Raw genomic sequence first — 19,339 nt, forward strand, 5'->3', positions numbered from 1 at the left:
GGTGGCGGTGGCGGTGACTCCGCGCTCGTTCATTTGTTCGTTCACGGCAACAACGCTCGGGACAAATGACATGGAACAAATGAGACACTGTACAGACGAGACGGAACAATGCACACAGAACAATACAAACGAGACAGAACAATGCACACAGACATAACAATACACACAGAACAATACACACAGAACAATACACACAGAACAATACAAACGAGACAGAACAATACACACAGAACAATACAAACGAGACAGAACAATACATACAGAACAATGCACACAGAACAATACAAACGAGACAGACCTATGCACACAGAACAATGCACACAGAACAAAACAAACGAGACAGAACAATGCACACAGAACAATACAAACGAGACAGACCAATGCACACAGAACAATGCACACAGAACAATACATACAGAACAATGCACACAGAACAATACAAACGAGACGGAACAATACAAACGAGACAAACAGAACAATACAAACGAGACAGAACAATACAAACGAGTGAGCACAAACGAGCCGCTGCGTCCCCCCCCCCCGCCCCCAGATGGTGGGCAAGCTGGAGAGTGACATCGCGGCGCTCAGGAAGGAGTGCCAGGAGCTGGACTTCCACATCGAGCGCACGGACACGTGGTGGGAGAAGATCGGCCAGTGGACGGCCACCATCTCCCACTGCGAGGTGACACGCGTGTGGCGTGTGTCTGTGTGTGTGTCTGTGTATGTGTCTGTGTGTGTCTGTGTGTGTGTGTGTCTGTGTGTGTTTGTCTGTCTGTGTGTGTCTGTGTGTGTGTCTGTGTGTGTGTTTGTCTGTGTGTGTCTGTGTCTGCGTGTCTGCCTGTGTGTCTGTGTGTGTCTGTGTGTGTGTCTGTGTGTGTGTCTCTGTCTGTCTGTCTGTCTTTGTGTCTGTGTGTGTGTCTGTGTCTGTCTGTGTGTCTGTCTGTGTGTGTGTGTGTCTGTGTGTCTGTCTGTGTGTCTGTGTGTGTGTGTCTGTGTCTCTGTCTGTGTGTCTGTCTGTGTGTGTATCTGTGTCTCTGTCTGTCTGTCTTTGTGTCTGTGTGTCTGTCTGTGTATCTGTTTTTGCGTTACGTACAGACGTGTGCATGTCGCTCACACACACACACAACAAACATCTTTGTCTTGTCAAATGATGCGGTGTGTAAACATCGTCACTGGGGAGACAAAGGCGGCCTGGCGTGGTGTTGGCCACCCACCCCCTCGTGTGCCGTGTGAGTTATGAGTTCGCGCGCCGTGTGTGAGTGTGAGTTCGCGCACTGTGTGTGAGTTGTGAGTTAGTGTGCCGTGTGTGAGTGTGAGTTCGCGCACCGTGTGTGTGTGTGAGTTAGTGCGCCGTGTGTGTGAGTTGTGAGTTAGTGCTGCGTGTGACCGTGCGTGCTTTGCGTCCGTGTGCGCGGGAACGGCTTCCCCAGGCGGAGGAGGAGGGCGGCGAGCAGGTGCCGTGCTACGTGATCATGGTGCAGCTGGGCCGTGCCGAGCGCCCCTCGGCCTCCTCCATGGGCTGGGTCGTGTCCCGCACCCTCGCCGACTTCCACCGGCTGCACCGCCGCCTCTGCGAGGTGCAACCCCCCCCCGCCCCCCACACCCCCCCCGCCTCCCCCACACCCCCTACCCCCCCCACCCCACGCCCCGTGCGGCCCCCCGCAAGCGGCGAGCGCCGGCGTAGGCCGACGACGCGTCGTGACGACCGGGCGGCGTGGCCGGAGCCTCCCCGGTGCGGGTTGTTTTATGATGCGCGCTGCGGCAGCGGGCGCTCGTTTTTAGGCCGAGTCGACCTAGGGGAAGGCCAAGGAGGGGGTTCCGATGATCGTCGCTGGTGTTGGCCGCGAGCGGGCATCGAACTTCAGTTTGTAGCGCAGCGCAGAGCTAACCGCTGCGTGTGTGTGTGTCTGTGTGTGTGTGTGTCTGTGTGTGTCTGTGTGCGTGTGCATGGAAGTGGTAGTGTAGTGGTTAGCGCTATGAACCCAGCGACCCGAGTTCGATTCCTGCTCACGGCCAACACCAGTGACGATTATCTGAACTGGTCCTGTGGTGGGGAGCGGTAGCGTCGTGGTTAGCGCGCTGCGCTACGAACCCCGGGCGACCCGCTCATGCCCAACACCAGTGATGCCACGGTGGCTAGGAGATGTTAACTGCCTCCACAAGTCTCTTAAAGGCTACACGGGCAGGGGAGGTGGGTGGGAGGATTTAGTTTTGATTGTGTAACTCTGTGCGTGCAGTGCTGCCCTGCACTGAAGAAAATGCCTCTGCCCACCCTGAGTAAGATCCCCTTCAAATCCATCGACCAGAAGTTCCTGGAGAAGTCAAAGAACCAGCTCAACCTCTTCCTGGAGGTACCCAGCCGCGACACGAAACAACACACCGTGACGGGGCCGGATTAAGGGTCTTGTCGGTCCTAGGCCACTTCTGTTCCGTTAGGCCTTCAGTGATCAGTTCAACACGGAGGCTTTCGCGACCAGTGTCATCTATCACGGACATTTTTTTGGGTTAGATCGCGTAAAATAAAATGTGTCGTTAAACCCGCCACCACCCGACACAGCCAATAAGTAAGGTTTGTCACGTAAACAGAACGTGCCAATTCGTCGCTAGTACAGCACTAACCGGTGTGTTGGAGAGCAAATCCACACTCGGATTGTAAATGTTGTGGATCTGCTCTCCAACACGAATCGACTTGCCAGACAGTCTGCCTCCTCCCGTGTCCGTCCCTCCACGTAGAGAGAACTCAACTACTTTGTTACCCATCGCCTCATTTTAACCAGCGGCGTTGGTTTCATTCCGAGCTCCGTTAGAAACGCAATGGTTCTCCGGTAATGACAAAGTGACCACTTTTCTACTCGGCTACCATCTTCACGAAATATCAACTACTGAGTGAAGGCTTCCCGTTCACTCGCTCACTCATTCCCTAGCTGTCTTTCTCACTCGCTCATTCACTCGCTTGCTCACTCACATGGTACCATTCTCACTCACTCATTCGCTTGCTTACTCATTCCCTCGCTGTCTTTCTCACTCATTCACTCGCTCACTAATTCACTCACTGATTCACTTACTCATTCGCTCGCTGTCTTTCTCACTCGCTCATTCACTCGCTCACTTATTCTCACCCACTTGCTCTCACTCGCTATCTTTCTCACTCATTCACTCGCTCACTCATTCACTCACTTATTCACGTACTCATTCACTCGCTATCTTTCTCACTCATTCACTCACTCATTCACTCGCTCACTCATTCACCCGCTTGCTCTCTCACTCACGATCTTTCTCACTCATTCTCTCACTCACTCATATTGTATCTCTCTCACTCACTCGCTCACTCATTCACACACTCACTCGCTATCTCACTCATTCTCTCGCTTGCTATCTCTCTCTCTCAGTCTCTCACTCACTTTCTCTCTCACTCACAGGCTTACTCGCCCGCTCACTCATTCTCTCACTCACTCGCTATCTCTCTCACTCGCTCGCTATCTCTCACTCGCTCGCTATCTCTCACTCGCTCGCTCACTCATACGCTCGCCCGCCTGCTATCTCGCTCGCCCGCCCGCTCGTCAAGCTAGCCTTGACCTCCACCTCCTCGCCCCCCCACGTCCTCCCCCCCATTGCAGAAGCTCCTCTTCGACGACAAGCTGTGTCAGAGCGAGGCGCTGTACGCCTTCCTCTCGCCCTCGCCCGACTACCTCAAGACGACGGGCAGCTGCAAGAAGAGCTCCGGCTTCTCGCTGGCCAACCTCCTGGAGCGCCTCCCGGGAGACCTGCTCACCCACAAGGACGTGAGGCGCGCAGTCAAGTCGTACCCACGCTCACACACCTGCTCACCCACAAGGACGTGAGGCGCGCAGTCAAGTCGTACCCACGCTCACACACCTGCTCACCCACAAGGACGTGAGGCGCGCAGTCAAGTCGTACCCACGCTCACACACCTGCTCACCCACAAGGACGTGAGGCGCGCAGTCAAGTCGTACCCACGCTCACACACCTGCTCACCCACAAGGACGTGAGGCGCGCAGTCAAGTCGTACCCACGCTCACACACCTGCTCACCCACAAGGACGTGAGGCGCGCAGTCAAGTCGTACCCACGCTCACACACCTGCTCACCCACAAGGACGTGAGGCGCGCAGTCAAGTCGTACCCACGCTCACACACCTGCTCACCCACAAGGACGTGAGGCGCGCAGTCAAGTCGTACCCACGCTCACACACCTGCTCACCCACAAGGACGTGAGGCGCGCAGTCAAGTCGTACCCACGCTCACACACCTGCTCACCCACAAGGACGTGAGGCGCGCAGTCAAGTCGTACCCACGCTCACACACCTGCTCACCCACAAGGACGTGAGGCGCGCAGTCAAGTCGTACCCACGCTCACACACCTGCTCACCCACAAGGACGTGAGGCGCGCAGTCAAGTCGTACCCACGCTCACACGCGCACTCACACACACGCGCACTCACTCACACTCACACACGCGCGCACACTCACACACGCTCACACACACACACGCGCACTCACTCACGCACACGCGCACTCACACACACACACTCACACACACGCACTCACACGCACACTCACACACACTCACACGCGCACTCACACACGCGCACACACGCACACTCACACACACGCACCCACACATACAGCTACACACCCACTCACACACCCACACGCACACTCACACACACGCACTCACACGCACACTCACACACACTCACACACCCACACTCACACACACTCACACACACTCACACACCCACACACACACCCACACACTGACCCACAGCGCAACTGAATCCCACCGAGCTGCGGTCCCTCTGCCCGTCTATCTGTCTTTTCTATATTTATTTATCTGTTTGTCTGCGTGTTTGTCTGGCTGCCTGTCTGCGTGTTTGCCTGTCTGTCTGCCTGCCTGTCTGCGTGTCTGTCTGCCTGCCCGTCTGCCTGTCTGCGTGTCTGCCTGCCTGCCCGTCTGCCTGTCTGCGTGTTTGTCTGCGTGTCTGTCTGCCTGCCCGTCTGCCTGTCTGCTTGCCCGTCTGCCTGTCTGCCTGTCTGCCTGTCTGTCTGCCTGTCTGCGTGTCTGCCTGCCTGCCCGTCTGCCCGCCTGCCTGTCTGTGGCACGGTGTCCCCGCCGCGAGGACGAGGACGAGAGCGACAGCGACCTCTCCGACTCCGAGGTGGACGGGTTGCTGAGCCGGCGCGACTCCATCGCCGAGCCCTGCTTCCTGCTCCTCGGGGAGATCTTCGAGCTGCGCGGAAGTAAGGACCGCACGGATCGCGTGGCACGGATCGCACGACACGGACCGCACGATCTGAACTGCACCCTCCAGATGGTGCTATCTAGATCACAGATTGGCCATCGCTCACTCCACATCGTGGGTTCCAGACCACTCGGGATCAAACACCGTGCATCACGTCACCAGAATCTCAAGCCTCCGGTTCACACAATGAAGGTTGCACCGTCCGGGTCTCGTCCTCCACCCGACCGTAACGCACTCCGGACCGTGCGGCCACGGTTACGCGCACGCCCCGGGATCGCTCCGATCTCGCCCCGGAAGGCGTCACCGTCACCCCTCGCCCCCAACAACGTGTGTGTCTCCGTCCGTCGTCGTGTGTGCATGCGCGTGCAGTGTTTAAGTGGGTGCGGAAGACGCTCATGGGCTTCGTGCAGATCACTTTCGGGAGAACCATCAACAGGTGAGGGTCAGATTGGCGCTCGTCCGCTCGCCCGGGAAAGTCTTGGGACTCCCTTGAGCCGGTGCGGCGGTGCTGGTGGCTGCTCCAGCGCGGGCGAGGGAGCGGCGGGCGAGGGTTGGTGGACCGCCGTGCACAGAGACGCCTTCCCGTGAGCGCCGAGGAGGAAGCCGTGCCCTGCCTCTGCCGGGAGAGGGCAGGATAGAGCGTTTCCCCCTCGCACGTGTGGGGATCTCTCCGGGTGCTCCGATCTCCTCCCATGTGTTGACACTCATTGGGGAGACAAAGGCGGTCCGGCGTGTTAAAGAGCTTTATGGCTCATAGGATTTGTCCGGGATAAATATTCTTGATTCTGGGCGTGGTGCTGGCCGCTGACCCCTTCGAGTGCCGCATCGGCCTTTATGGGCCCCTCGCTAACAGGGCTTGCCCCAACAGTCTGCCGAGGCTAGACGGGGGATCTTTATCTTTGGAGCGGTGGCACGCTGGTTCGCTCCGCAGAAAAGATCGGATGTTGGCCCCACGTCAGTGACGAGTGAAATATATGTGTACACACAGCAGTCCTGGGCTTCCCCTAGGTCGACTTAGCCAGAACATGAGCACTCAACATCAAGCGTGTAAACATCTCCACTGTTCCTCCCCCATCTCCCCCATGCACCCCCCCCCTCCCCCACCGCTCACAGACAGATCGGCGAGAGCATCGAGTTTGTGTTCAGCGAGACGATGGTGGCGTCGTACGTGAACGCGCTGCGCGAGGCCTACTGGCCCGACGGGCGCCTCGCCGCGGCCGGGCCCGCGCGCACGCCCACGCACGCCCGCGAGGCCCGGGCGTCCGCACGCCAGCGGCTCCTTGAGAACATCCCAGGTGTGCGGGGCGGCACCACACGCGGCCCTGGCCCCTCCGTGGCTACGTCACGGGTGGCGGGGTGATGGATGGTGGGGTGGTGGTGAGTGTGGGTGGCGGGGTGATGGATGGTGGGGGGGTGGTGAGTGTGGGTGGCGGGGTGATGGATGGTGGGGTGGTGGTGGTGTGGGTGGCGGGGTGATGGATGGTGGGGGGGTGGTGAGTGTGGGTGGCGGGGTGATGGATGGTGGGGTGGTGAGTGTGGGTGGCGGGGTGATGGATGGTGGGGGGGTGGTGAGTGTGGGTGGCGGGGTGATGGATGGTGGGGTGGTGGTGGTGTGGGTGGCGGGGTGATGGATGGTGGGGGGGTGGTGGTGTGGGTGGCGGGGTGATGGATGGTGGGGGGGTGGTGAGTGTGGGTGGCGGGGTGATGGATGGTGGGGTGGTGGTGGTGTGGGTGGCGGGGTGATGGATGGTGGGGGGGTGGTGGTGTGGGTGGCGGGGTGATGGATGGTGGGGGGGTGGTGAGTGTGAGTGGCGGGGTGATGGATGGTGGGGGGGTGGTGGTGTGGGTGGCGGGGTGATGGATGGTGGGGGGGTGGTGGTGTGGGTGGCGGGGTGATGGATGGTGGGGGGGTGGTGAGTGTGGGTGGCGGGGTGATGGATGGTGGGGGGGTGGTGAGTGTGGGTGGCGGGGTGATGGATGGTGGGGGGGTGGTGAGTGTGGGTGGCGGGGTGATGGATGGTGGGGGGGTGGTGAGTGTGGGTGGCGGGGTGATGGATGGTGGGGGGGTGGTGAGTGTGGGTGGCGGGGTGATGGATGGTGGGGGGGTGGTGAGTGTGGGTGGTGGGGTGATGGATGGTGGGGGGGTGGTGAGTGTGGGTGGCGGGGTGATGGATGGTGGGGGGGTGGTGAGTGTGGGTGGCGGGGTGATGGATGGTGGGGGGGTGGTGAGTGTGGGTGGCGGGGTGATGGATGGTGGGGGGGTGGTGAGTGTGGGTGGCGGGGTGATGGATGGTGGGGTGGTGAGTGTGGGTGGCGGGGTGATGGATGGTGGGGGGGTGGTGAGTGTGAGTGGCAGTGAGTGAGGGTGGGTGGAGGAGGCTCGTGAAGGACGCTACTGCTGCTACTGGGCAGCTGGAGGCAGTCGCCCTCCAGCAATAACGGAGGGCGACGCTCACAACAACGAGCGGAGCGCCGGTTGGCTAAAGCACAGCAAGTTGGCACAGTAGGAGGCACAGGTGGTGTATCGGTCATTCATCTCAATCAGTCGACCCATGGCACCTGGGTCTGTCCCGTGACCTCCTGCCAGCGAGCGTTCCACACTTCACGCGGCCTTAAAGTGCACCTAGCCTGGCACAGGCGCCGTGGTGAGGTCACCGCCACTTAGTGGCGAATGGCGATGGTTGTGGTGGTTGTTGTTGTGTGCCCACGCATACGTGTGTGTAGGTTCGACCCGGGTTCGATTCCCGTCATCTTAATCTGTCCTGGGCCTCCCCAAGGTAGACTCGGCCTCAAATTAGTTCCCGGTGCGATGTGTAAATATCAGCAGTGGGGAGACAAAGGCGGCCGGGCGCGTGCAGTGGCGGCCCTCGTAGGCGCTCCACGCTAATGGCACTTTCCCCGACAGTCTGTTGAGGCTGCACGGGGGATCTTTGTCTTTGTTAGTGCACCGTGTGAGTGTGAGTTAGCGCACCGTGTGTTTGTCAGTTGGTGCGCCGTGTGAGTTATGAGTTAGTGTGCCGTGTGTGTGTGTGAGTGTGAGTTCGTGCACCGTGTGTGTGTGTGAGTTAGTGCGCCGTGTGTGAGTTGTGAGTTAGTGCGCCGTGTGTGAGTTGTTAGTGTGTCGTGTGTGAGTGTGAGTTCGCGCACCGTGTGTGTGTGTGAGTTAGTGCGCCGTGTGATCGTGTGCGCTTTGCGTCCGTGTGCGCGTGAATGCTGCCCCTGCGTGCAGACCTCCTGCAGGGCCTGGTGGGAGCGGAGAACGCCCGGCACGGAACCCTCAAGGTGCTCGCTGGCCTGCAGGAGAACCGCGCCAACAAACACCTCATTTACGTGAGTGGAGTGGTGATGGGTGGTGAGTGATGGTGAGTGGTGGTGATGGGTGGTGAGTGATGGTGAGTGGTGGTGAATGGTGGTGAGTGATGGTGAGTGGTGGTGATGGGTGGTGAGTGGTGGTGAGTGGTGGTGAGTGATGGTGAGTGGTGGTGGTGAGTGGTGGTGAGTGGTGGTGAGTGATGGTGAGTGGTGTTGAGAGGTGTTGAGTGGTGGTGAGTGGCGCTGAGTGGTGGCAATGGGTGGTGAGTGAAGCACTTGCCCCAACAGTCCGCTAAGGCTACACGGGGGATCTTTGTCTCTGGTCCCCGTGCATCAGGTGCTGCTGCAGATGTTCCTGCTGGAGCTGTGTCCGGAGCTCAAGGAGCTGGTGGAGCGTCCACGCGACCACTCGGCCGCAGCCGCCGCCACCGCCGGCGCAGCCGCCAACGTCGTCACCACCACCAGCGCCGCCGCCGCCGTCGACACGGACGACAACCTGGACTAAGCTTGCCCCGTGAACTCGCCCCTCGCTCGCCCCCCTCCCTGCATCTCGCCGCCAGGAGCGGGTGGAGCGGGTGGATCAGGGTGGAGCAGGGTGGATGGAGGTGATGTAGAGACAGAGACGGAGTGATGTGATGGTGATGTAGAGACGGAGTGATGTGTGATGGTGATGTAGAGACAGGGTGATGTGAGCGATGCCACTCGGAGCATTGCGTTGACGACGACTTGAACTCGAGCTGGTAATGTTCTGCTCACCCCAATTTGTCTCATGAATCTGGGTGGCACCCCGTGCTTGGGCTGCTTGGGTCCCTGGGCTTCATGCTCGCTTCCCTTCACCAATTGTCGTCGTCATCGTCGTCATCGTCACCCTCTTAAGTTCTTACAGGGTCTACCCACTTGGCTGTGAGCGGCAATGGTTTACACACTCGCACGCACCCCCTGCACCCTGTGGGCACCGTAGGGATAGAGAGATCACTGCCGCGCTTACATGTAGCATGGCGTCTAGAGAGTGGGGGGGGGGGGGTCTCGTAACGCGCTGGGTGTAACGTAACGCACTGGGCGTAACGCGCTGGGTGACGTAACACGCCACTTCGCAGTTCGGCTCCTGGGAGGTTCCTTTCAAAACCCAGAAGCAGCCCCCCCCCCCCCCCCCCCCCCAGTACGCGTGGGGGACGGAACGTCGGACTGCGGCGGAGCCCCGGGGGGTAGCCGACGGCAACGCGGGGGCAGCCGCCGGGAGGTCGGAGCGGCCGTGCCGACGTTTACGTCGATCGGTCGACGTTGAGACTTGAGCTGTTTACACGTCGTGTGTGAATATAGCGCGGCGGTAGGGGAGTGGGCGAGGGAGGCGGGGGCACTTGGGGCGCTGCCGTGGCCAGGAGATGTCGACTACCTCGCCTGGTATGCGGGAGGTCGTGGGTGCGATCCCGACCGCTGTGTGTTTGGAGTTCACTCCCCGTGGTCGCGTGGATTTCTCTCCGGATCCTCCTGTTTTTTCCCTCCACGTTTCGAATCGTCCTGCGTTTTAGAGTCTTTGCCTGCTCTCAATTTCCACAGAAGCTAATTCGTCGAGCAATCGTTCGCGGTGGCCAGCTTTTAAATAGTTGAATAGTTTTGAATGGCAGGTGCCCTCTTGCCAAGGCCTCGGACCGACCCACTCGCCGTGTGAGGAAGAGTCGGGCTCCCCCAGAAGTTCGCTCCCCACGCCGTGGGACAAGTTCCCTCCCAGGGAACCAAGTTTGTCTTCGTCCACCCGATTTCCCCGGAGCTCGATTCGTCCCATTTCTCTCAACGTTCTTTCTCACAGCTTTCCCGCGGTACTTTCTCCGGATTTACACCGACTGCTTTCTTCACATTCCTCCTCGGATTATCTCCGAATCGCCCCCCCCAGATTTATGGATTTATTTATTTATCCCTTCCCTCCCCTCCACCTCTCCAGGCGTCTCTGGATCCCATTATTTCCTCCGGTCGAGTGACGATTTGAAAACACCCGCGGCGGAAAGTTCACGGTCGCTCTCGTCGACATGGAACTTGTAAACTTTTAACCGCGATAATTAGCGAAGGTGCGCCGCGAGTCCTTGTGGAGGGTCCAACGCCGCTCCTCACGTCGGCCCCTTGAGCCAGGGCTCTCGCGAGCGACGGGGGCGACGTAGCGTGGCCGTGCACGTCGTCACACCGTTTCAACGTTCGTCCCCCCGCGGTCGGAGACGCGGCGCGTCGCGGCCTCGACTTGCGATCCCAAATCTCGAATTGCCGCCACCGCCGCCGCCGCGCGTTTCCTAACGACGTCGGCGCGTCCCGCTCGAAGCCGACGACCGTCGGTCGGTCGGTCGGACACGCAGACGGGTCCCGGTGAGCCAACGCCTACGGGGGAAGAAAAAAATGCCGGACGCGGCACCGAGGGGCGGGGATTGAGAGCGCGCGACTTACACTGTGACGAGGGTCGGGTTTGCGACGCCTCGCGATGGCCCCGAATGATGTTTACGCGGCGCATGCACGAATACTGCGCCGGCTTGCCGGCGGGCGGGGAGCCGGTCGGCCGTTGGCGACGCCGCTCATTGGAGCGGTTGCCACGTTCCACCGCTTTGCCGCGGAAGATTTGCGGTCGCGCCGGGCACCCCGAGCGCGCGCCGGGCACCCCGAGCGCGCGATGGGGCACGGCGTTTTGGCGTCGCGCCCCCCTGTCAGTGCGTCGCCACCGCTAAGTTTACACAGCGCTAGAGAGCTACGACTTGGATTCGTATCATTATCATTCGTATTGTTATTGTTGTTGTTATTCTTGATGGGGTAGTATTGCTTTTGTTTCAAAAGCCAGAAACTTGCCGTTTGAAAATCGGTTTAAGAAATTGCACTTAGCACGAAGTAGCTGGTCGCCCACGATGAAGCTGGGTTCTCAAGATGGGCGAGAGTCGATGGTGGTCTCAGCCTGGTCACCAATGACTCACATAGAGACCCATAGACACACACAGAGACCCATAGACACACACAGACCCGTAGACTCACACAGAGACCCGTAGACTCACACAGAGACCCATAGACTCACACAGAGACCCATAGACACACACAGACCCGTAGACTCACACAGAGACCCATAGACTCACATAGAGACCCATAGACTCACACAGAGACCCATAGACACACACAGACCCGTAGACTCACACAGAGACCCGTAGACTCACACAGAGACCCGTAGACTCACACAGAGACCCATAGACTCACACAGAGACCCATAGACTCACACAGAGACCCATAGACTCACACAGACCCATAAACTCACACCGAGACACATACTCTGGGTAGTGATTAAACCGGGTCTTAGCCCAGTCACCAATGACTGCACAAACGCACACGCTTAAACATAAGCACACAAACAACACAAATATGAACACAACACAAACAACACACACACAAAGGTCCCCTACGTAGCGTTGTAGACTGCTGAGGGAAAGTGCTGTTAGCGAGTAGCACCTAGGAAGGTCGGCACGGCACACGAGGGGGTGGGTGGCCAGCACCACGCCCGACCGCCTTTGTCTCCCCAGTAGCGTTGTTTACATCCCGCACCAGGTACTCATTTGAGGCTGACTCGACCTAGGGGAGGCCCAGGATCGATTCAGATAATTGTCACCGGAGTTGGCTTTGAGCGCAAATCGAACTTAGGTCGGCGGGTTCTCAGCGCATCGCGCTAACCACTGCGCCACCGCTCCCAACAACACACACATGCGCACACATGCAGACAAGCACGCGCACACACACAACATCATACAATTCATGTTTTAACCCGTCAGTTTTTGCCACCCTGTAAGGATTTACTAAGCGAATAAGCACATAGAAAGAAATCCAATCACTTGTTTACACAGCTAATGAATAATTTTGCCGTGCAGAGATCGTGTCGAGATGGTGTCGAGATGGTGGACCATGAGGAGACGTTGATTATTGCCGTGCGGTCGTGTTCGTTTTGACGCCGGAGCGATGGGATATCGGTGGCACCGCTGCTGTCCCGAGCGGTCTCCGGAGTTGGAAGTGCACAATGCCTGGTACCGTGCTACGCTGCCAGTCGTGAAGTGAACCTCTCGGAGACCCGGCTACTTGGGGAGGACTTTCCGGTTTACGGGGGTACCCACCGAGCAAAAATAGAATACATTCAGCCGCGTGTGCGCTGTGATAACCCCGCGCATGCAGAGAGCAGTGTTGCGGGGTGGTTGTGGTTATTTAAAATTGTTTTCGTTTTGTTGTATTTATTTCTGATGGCCTTCCAGCTCACCCGGAAATCCTGGCTAACCCGTGTCCGACCGCACGGCTCAACGACCGCAGAGTGCAATGATGTCGGCTGAGTTTATGTACCTACGTTGTGTACCTACGTTGTGTACCTACGTTGTGTACCTACGTTGTGTACCTACGTTGAACTTCTTCCGCACCGCACATGAGCCCACCGTGCTAATCGGAGGTGCGGCGAGGGGGGGGGGAAGGATGACAAAGTTAAAGTGTCGCCGTATGCGGCTTCGATCTCCCATCGCTTTTCGGTAAAAAATAAATGATAGCCGAGCTGGTGCGAGTGCGGAAACGAAGGAGGGAGCAGACGCCACGCACTGGACTCCAGCGTGCAGAACGGTGCCTTCGTCTGGCTCCGCGAGCCTCTGAAACTCGTGGCAAACACGAAGGGCACCGGCGGTGTCGCAGGCAATGCAACGTCCGACCCGGGTAATGGTTCGCGTGCTCGTCACGTCGGCACTGCCCCCCCCCCCCACGATGGCGTCGCCACGTGGCATTGGGGGGCAACGTGAAGTAAATTACGTAAACGGTCCAAAAAAGTATTAATTTTTTTAATGAGACGTTTTTAAACTTATCCGCCGCCTCTTCGTGATGTGGGTTGTCAATGTTCCCAGGACGATCGCTCCAATGTCGAACTCGCAGCCCACGTGGCAGTAACCACGAGTGGAGGCTTGGAGCACGAAACCCCCCCCCCCCCCCCCAACACGGAGCACGTTCACAACACGGCAAAGTCTGCGGGCTACGCAACCCCCACCCAAAGCCACGCAAATTCGCCCGTTTTGCCAGAACCAGACGACACATTCCGCCAGGAGATTGCCGACCAACGTCATCCCACGTGCAATACGCCACTTTAACCATTCCCCCCCCCCCCGCGTTTAGTTTCGTTCGCGACAGGGCGAGAGAGACGCGCGAACGGTCGCTCGCCGCACACCGCGTTTTGATTGTCTGTACGCGTGGCAGCGCCCGCTGCTGGTGTTCGTCGATTAAAAGTTTGATTTTAAAAACTCTTTGAGTCGCCCCCTCCGCCGCTGCCAATGCGCGACTGCCAGCTTGCTCATGCAGGAACGCGGGCAAATGACGTGGACAGCGCACACAGAGGGACAGCGCGCACAGAGGGACAGCGCGCACACAGAGGGACAGCGCACACAGAGGGACAGCGCGCACACAGAGGGACAGCGCACACACAGAGGCAGCAGCGCGGTGGAGCGGAGCCCGCCGGGATTGCACGGAAGTCGTGAGGCTGCCGACGTCGCTGTGGGCGCAGATCAACGACTTTATAATCTCACATTCTTCGGGTGGTGAAGCCCAGACGAGCGCGCGAGGAGTTGGCGGAGAGTATCGCCGCAACGTCTCCCTTCGTGGTTGTGGATCGGGCGGACCAGGTAACGCCGGAGACAACATTGTGGTTGGTAAGATTTCTTTTTTTTAAAGAACTGCGACTGGGACACTGGACGGCTTTGGCAACACATCGCCGCTAGGATGGATCGAGGTGGGGGGATCAAGACTCACAACAGAGGAGAGAACAACGCCCGAGAAGGATGTCGGCAGCAAATTCGGAGCGTTGAAACGGGATTGCGTGCGCTGACTTGCATCGTCGGACCTCATCCAGCAGTGAATTGACCACGATGTTCATGCTGGTTCGTGCAAATCTGTGGGACCCATGAACCTGCTTGGGCTTCGAGGTGGCCTGGAGAGGGCAAGTGGCTTCCCGACCCCATCATTGAGGAGGTGCGATTGTCGTCCCCCTCGTGTGCGGGGTGTGTTTCTTCCGGCTTCTCCAGTTTATTCCGGTTTTCTCAGGTTTCCTCCAGTTTCCTCCGGTTTTCTCAGGCTTCCTCCGGTTTCGTCCAGTTTCCTCCCACACAAAGCCGAATTTATCATCAACGTGGCGTTGACCAAACATCCCATTGTAGCAGCGCCCCGCGATGCGTTCTACTACAAGGAGAACTATTACTCTTACCGCTCGTTCGGGAAAACCTCGGTTTATTTTCATTTCAAGGTATTACAAAATTACAAAATATATTTTTTTTCCGCTTCTACAACCACGGCAATGGCAAACAGTGTTCGAAGCTAAAATGTTAAACGCTTGTACACAATTAACATTTTGGAGGCAAAAATAAATATTTGCGGTGGCTTTAAAGCGATACACACAAAAACCATTGTCGGTAAATAATCACTGCCACCGAGATTTAAACAAATACAACGCCTGAATAAAATATGTAAGAAATACAGGAACATCAGCTGCAGCTGTTACCGTTGTTGCTACTGCATCTATTGCCGCTCCTACTACCACATGATGCTAAGACTTGCTGCTGCTGTGATGATGATGCTGCCGTTGCTTTAGAATGCGTTAACATTTGACTCCGCTCAATGCTAAAACGTTTGTGCTCGGATCACGCAATATATTTCTCCTCCAATGTTAGAATCAGAATCTTTCATTTATCCTGGAGGAATCCGATGAGCCATGAAGCTCTTTCACAGATGGTGTCCAGTCGGGGCAGCGGGTCAAGCAGGTGACACCAGCACGCAATACAGGAAACGGCAGCGGTGCAGCTCGGCCAATCGGTGAACTACTGTTGCTGCCGCCCCCTGCTGCTACTGCTGCTGTTGCTGCTGCATCTGCCGCTCCTGTTGCTGTTGTTACTGCTACTGTTGCTGCTGCTGTTGTTGTTGTTGTTGCTGCTGCTCCTGCCGTTCTTGTTGCTACTGCTGCTACTGCTGCTGTTGCTGCTGCTACTGCTGTTGCTGCCTCTGCTGCTGTTGCCGTTCCTCTTGCTGCCGCTTCTGCTGTTCCTGTTGCTGCTGCCACAACCTCAAACTCGGTCCAAAGTCACGGGGGGGGGGGGGTGGGCGCGGCGTTCAGTCTTGGAAGCGGAAACAGTCGCTCGCCACCTTCCACACGGTGCCAGCGCCGGTCCCTTGCGCCGTGAGCAGGAAGTTCTGGCTGAAGTAGCGCTGCCGGTTGCCGTCGAACTTCACCGTGCCGCTCGTCACCACCAGCACCGTGGTGCGGCCCTGCGACGCGGCCTCTGTGGAGCGATCGCCGCGAGAGAGAGAAAGTGACACAACGCAGAGCAGCGTTAATGTACGCAGGGGGTCGCGGGTTCCATCTCGACCCCGACGCCTGCTGTATATTTGGTGTTTGCGTCTCTCTCTCTCCGTGGTGAGATGTTAACTACCTTGCCTGGTCTACAGGAGGTCGCGGGTTCGATCTCGACCCCTGACACCTGTATATTTGGAGTTTGCGTGTCTCTCTCCTTGTGGTCGCGTGGATTTCCCCCCGGGGTTTTCCCTCCACATTTAGAATCAACATCACAGTGCGTTTAGAGTATTTGGCTTCTGCTATAAATTTCCACGTGATAAGCCACTTCGCTGAGCTATCATTTGTGATAGCCAGGTCGCTCCTGAAAAAGAGCGCTATAGCTTACCTGGTAAAATAAAAAGTTTAATAGTTTAGTTTTAGTTTAACGTCGTCGGCGATTTTCATTCATGTGTCGGCATTGGTCCATTTAACGACACCCAGTGGAGTTTGAGTTGTGTCTTAAGTCTGTATATTTCATGCGGTGATTCTCTAAAGTCTGGTCAATTAAATTTGTGACACATTTAGTCCACTTAGCAGTTGTTAAATGTCGATGTGCAGGGCGTGGAATTCCCCTCCCCACCCTCCTTGATATTATCAAGTCAGCCAATCAGGGAAATCGATAAACTCAACCAACCATTCACGCAATTCGCCCCACCCACCCAACCACCCACCCAACCACCCAAACCAACCACCCAACCAACCAAACACCACCCAACCACCCAACCAACCAAACACCACCCAACCACCCACCCAACCACCCAACCAACCACCCAAACCAACCACCCACCCAACCACCCAACCAAACACCACCCAACCACCCACCCAACCACCCAAACCAACCACCCAAACCAACCACCCACCCAACCACCCAACCAACCATCCACCCAACCACCCAACCACCCACCCACCCAACCAACCATCCACCCAACCACCCACCCACCCAACCAACCACCCACCCAACCACCCACCCAACCACCTAAACAACCAACCACCACCCAACCAACCACCCACCCACGCCGTCTCAAATTCGGTGCGGCACGGCGCGCTGCTGCTGCTGCTGTGGGCTCACCGGGAACTGGCTGGCAGTCGAGCACGGTCGCCTGGTGCTCGCTGGAAGGCAGCTGCTCAAAGAACTTTGCGAGCCCCTCCAGCCCCGTGACGGCCGTGCCGTTCCAGACGAGGGTGGCGGTCTCCAGGTAGAGCTTCGTGAGCACCTGCGGCACACAACGGCGGCACCCCACGCAGCGTCAACAAACGGCAACGTCCCATCGCTCGGACCCAACGTCACCACCCCCCCCCTCCACTGTGCATCTTCGAAGAACTAAAATTTTTGACGTAATATGCCAAGTTCGTTGAGCTATCATTTGTGGGCAGGTCGCTTCTGAAAGAGAGCGAGACAGCTCAGTGGGACTACCTTGCCTGGAAAAATAAAAATTAAGTTGTTTAAGTGACGAGATCTGCTTCTGGTTGTTGATGACAATAAGCTAATAATGATGATACTAATGATGGCATGATAGCGCTGGTGATCCGGGTTGAAACCTGACCGGGATTTGAACTGACGACGTTCTGACTGTGGTGCGGTGAGATGGTGGGTGGTGCGGTGGGTGGTGGTGTGGGGTGGTGAGTGGTGTGTGGTGAGGGGTGGTGTGGTGTGGTGAGGTGAGTGGTGTGTGTGGTATGGTGAGGCGGTGGGTGGTGTGGTGTGTGGTGAGGTGAGTGGTGTGTGTGGTATGGTGTGAGGCGGTGGGTGGTGTGGTGTGGTGGGTGGTGTGGTGAGTGGTGTGATGGATGTTGGGTGGTGCGGTGTGGTGGGTGGTGTGGTGTGAACGCACGTGTCTCCGCTTGTCGATCGTCTCGTAGTAGATGCTCACAAACTCCTCGGCAGCGCGGCACGCCTGGTCGACAACCATCTTAAAGTCCTGCAGAACGACGGTTTCACCACCACCAAAAAAACAAAGACAAAGATCCCCCGTATAGCCTTAACAAACTGTAGAGGTTTCGATTTAAAGCTTTCGTGACTGCAGGGATTCATCTTCTTGGTTCTTTCGGTAAAGTCACGTAGAAGGGAAGTAATAAAAATAAAACACAATAAAATAATTCTCACGACGTTTCGGCCACAACGCAAGCAGCCGTCCTCAGGTGAAAACCAGGTCCGTCGAGGCGACAGAGTCTGAATGAAACGGCACACGAGCTTGGAGCATATATATAAGCTGGGCGCCTTGACAAAGGAATTTGCATATCAAGAGGAATTTAGCATATTTATGGGAAATGCAGGAATGTGATTAGTACTGCATATGCATGTGCATTATGCAGGATTAACAGCATCAAAGGGAGCTGCAGTTGCTGCTGCTGCTGCAGTTGCTGCTGCTGCTGCAGTTGCTGCTGCTGCTGCAGTTGCTGCTGCAGTTGATGCTGCTGCTGCAGTTGCTGCTGCTGCTGCAGTTGCTGCCTTATCCATTTTAATATAAGACTATGTATTATTATACCCACCCTAATGTGTATCACACTGCTATATATTTACTATACAATTACGACACCATACATTACTCTGCACACTGCAACAAGCATACAAACTGTAGAGGCAAGTGCTGTTAGCGAGCCCCTATGAAGGCCCTAGTGGCGATGTTTACTACACACCGCACCAGGTACTCATTTGAGGCTAAGTCGACCTAGGGAAGGCCCGGGACCGGTTCAGATAATCGTCACTGGTGTTGGCCGTGAGCGGGAATCGAACTCGGGTGGCCGGGTTCATAGCGCAGCGCGCTAACCGCTACACCACCGCTCCCCACCACCACCACACTCAATCGCGTCACCACCACCACCGCCGCCACCACCACCACCGCCATCGCCACTATCGCCATCATCACCACCACCATCATCGCCACCACCATCACCACCACCATCATCACTACCACCACCATCACCACCACCACCATCACCACCATCACTACAACCACCATCGCCACCACCATCACTACCACCACCATCATCGCCACCACCATCATCACCACCATCATCATCACCACCACCACCATCGCGGGTTTAATTCGCGACAAAGTAGCGAAGCCTCGAGCCCACAGCACAGGCCTGGTGATGGTATAGGCCGCTAACCCAACCGGGGGGTGAAACAGACAAAACGCTCCGCATCGTCGGGACTTCGAGCCACGTACCAGGGTGGCCATTGCCACGACCGCGGGCAGGACGAGAGAGCTCGTGGAGAGCGACGAGTCGAGAAGTCGCCGAGTTTCTGAGTCGCCGAGTCGCAATCGTCAACTCGGCAACGTGGAAGTTGACGGGAGTCGCGTTGCTAATGGGGCGCCAACGCTCTTGGGGTTCCGGGCGGAAACACCAACTCCGCGCGCGGGAGTCGGGAATGGGTTTTTTTGTTCCGCCCCCTTGGGTCTCGGTGATTGAG

At 57.3% G+C, this 19,339-nt stretch overlaps 2 protein-coding genes across 5 annotated transcripts in view; one reads left to right on the forward strand and one right to left on the reverse strand.

Moving 5' to 3' along the window:
- The window catches only part of SNX25 (sorting nexin 25), a 24,218-nt gene extending 14,524 nt beyond the window's left edge, over positions 1-9,694 (forward strand). For all 4 annotated transcript variants that reach the window (XM_061575844.1, XM_061575846.1, XM_061575845.1 and 1 more), the window contains exons 12-20: positions 551-682; positions 1,431-1,577; positions 2,238-2,351; positions 3,618-3,782; positions 5,139-5,259; positions 5,631-5,697; positions 6,375-6,556; positions 8,491-8,591; positions 8,911-9,694. In XM_061575844.1, the coding sequence (XP_061431828.1) occupies positions 551-682; positions 1,431-1,577; positions 2,238-2,351; positions 3,618-3,782; positions 5,139-5,259; positions 5,631-5,697; positions 6,375-6,556; positions 8,491-8,591; positions 8,911-9,078 (1,197 nt within the window). In that variant the 3' untranslated portion in view covers positions 9,079-9,694. The remainder of the gene's footprint in view (positions 1-550; positions 683-1,430; positions 1,578-2,237; positions 2,352-3,617; positions 3,783-5,138; positions 5,260-5,630; positions 5,698-6,374; positions 6,557-8,490; positions 8,592-8,910) is intronic.
- Positions 9,695-14,808: 5,114 nt separating this feature from the next.
- Positions 14,809-19,246, reverse strand: LOC133357779 (NTF2-related export protein 2-like). Its single transcript, XM_061575898.1, has 4 exons — positions 19,095-19,246; positions 17,757-17,843; positions 16,994-17,138; positions 14,809-15,871 (listed from the first exon to the last, which is right to left on the reverse strand). The coding sequence occupies exons 1-4, from the start codon at positions 19,104-19,106 to the stop codon at positions 15,702-15,704; spliced, it is 414 nt and encodes a 137-aa protein (XP_061431882.1). The 5' UTR covers positions 19,107-19,246; the 3' UTR covers positions 14,809-15,701.
- Between the last annotated feature and the right edge of the window lie 93 nt (positions 19,247-19,339).

The sequence above is a fragment of the Lethenteron reissneri genome, chromosome 59 (assembly GCF_015708825.2).
Source record: "Lethenteron reissneri isolate LAM-NWPU_2019-01 chromosome 59, ASM1570882v1, whole genome shotgun sequence".
NCBI lineage: Eukaryota > Metazoa > Chordata > Hyperoartia > Petromyzontiformes > Petromyzontidae > Lethenteron > Lethenteron reissneri.

Bases quoted from the DNA above. Each gene is read 5' to 3' on its own strand.
- LOC133357779 (XM_061575898.1), bottom strand. The intron at 17,139-17,756 runs GTGCGTTCACAC...TGTGTGCCGCAG, and splicing joins CGATCGACAAGCGGAGACAC to GTGCTCACGAAGCTCTACCT. The intron at 15,872-16,993 runs GTGAGCCCACAG...ATCGCTCCACAG, and splicing joins CGACTGCCAGCCAGTTCCCG to AGGCCGCGTCGCAGGGCCGC.